Raw genomic sequence first — 213 nt, 5'->3', positions numbered from 1 at the left:
CCCCCCCCCCCCCCCCCCCCCCGAAGCATCACGGGGGCGATGATCGCGGGGAATTGCCGTCTCCCGTGTATGATGCAACAGGATAGATGACGTAGGAAGATGGTGGCACTCCTACGTCAAAGTTATAGAGGACGAGTTGCGCAGCGTGGCGCGACTAGCGTGAAGCCAGGCCGGATGTTCTGCAGCATCGAAGTTCCCGGACTGGCTTCAAGT

The 213-nt window shown here is 61.0% G+C and overlaps 1 protein-coding gene across 1 annotated transcript in view; it reads left to right on the top strand.

The window, feature by feature from the left end:
* LOC108769862 (uncharacterized) overlaps positions 1-163 on the top strand; it is a 1,021-nt gene extending 858 nt beyond the window's left edge. Inside the window, exon 2 of the mRNA XM_018521081.1 lies at positions 82-163. Coding sequence (XP_018376583.1) covers positions 82-163 — 82 coding nt within the window. The remainder of the gene's footprint in view (positions 1-81) is intronic.
* Positions 164-213: the final 50 nt, after the last annotated feature.

The sequence above is a fragment of the Trachymyrmex cornetzi genome, unplaced genomic scaffold, assembly GCF_001594075.2.
Source record: "Trachymyrmex cornetzi isolate Tcor2-1 unplaced genomic scaffold, Tcor1.1 scaffold960, whole genome shotgun sequence".
NCBI classification, from domain to species: Eukaryota; Metazoa; Arthropoda; class Insecta; order Hymenoptera; family Formicidae; genus Trachymyrmex; species Trachymyrmex cornetzi.
This window is presented reverse-complemented; position numbering and strand designations above follow the sequence as displayed.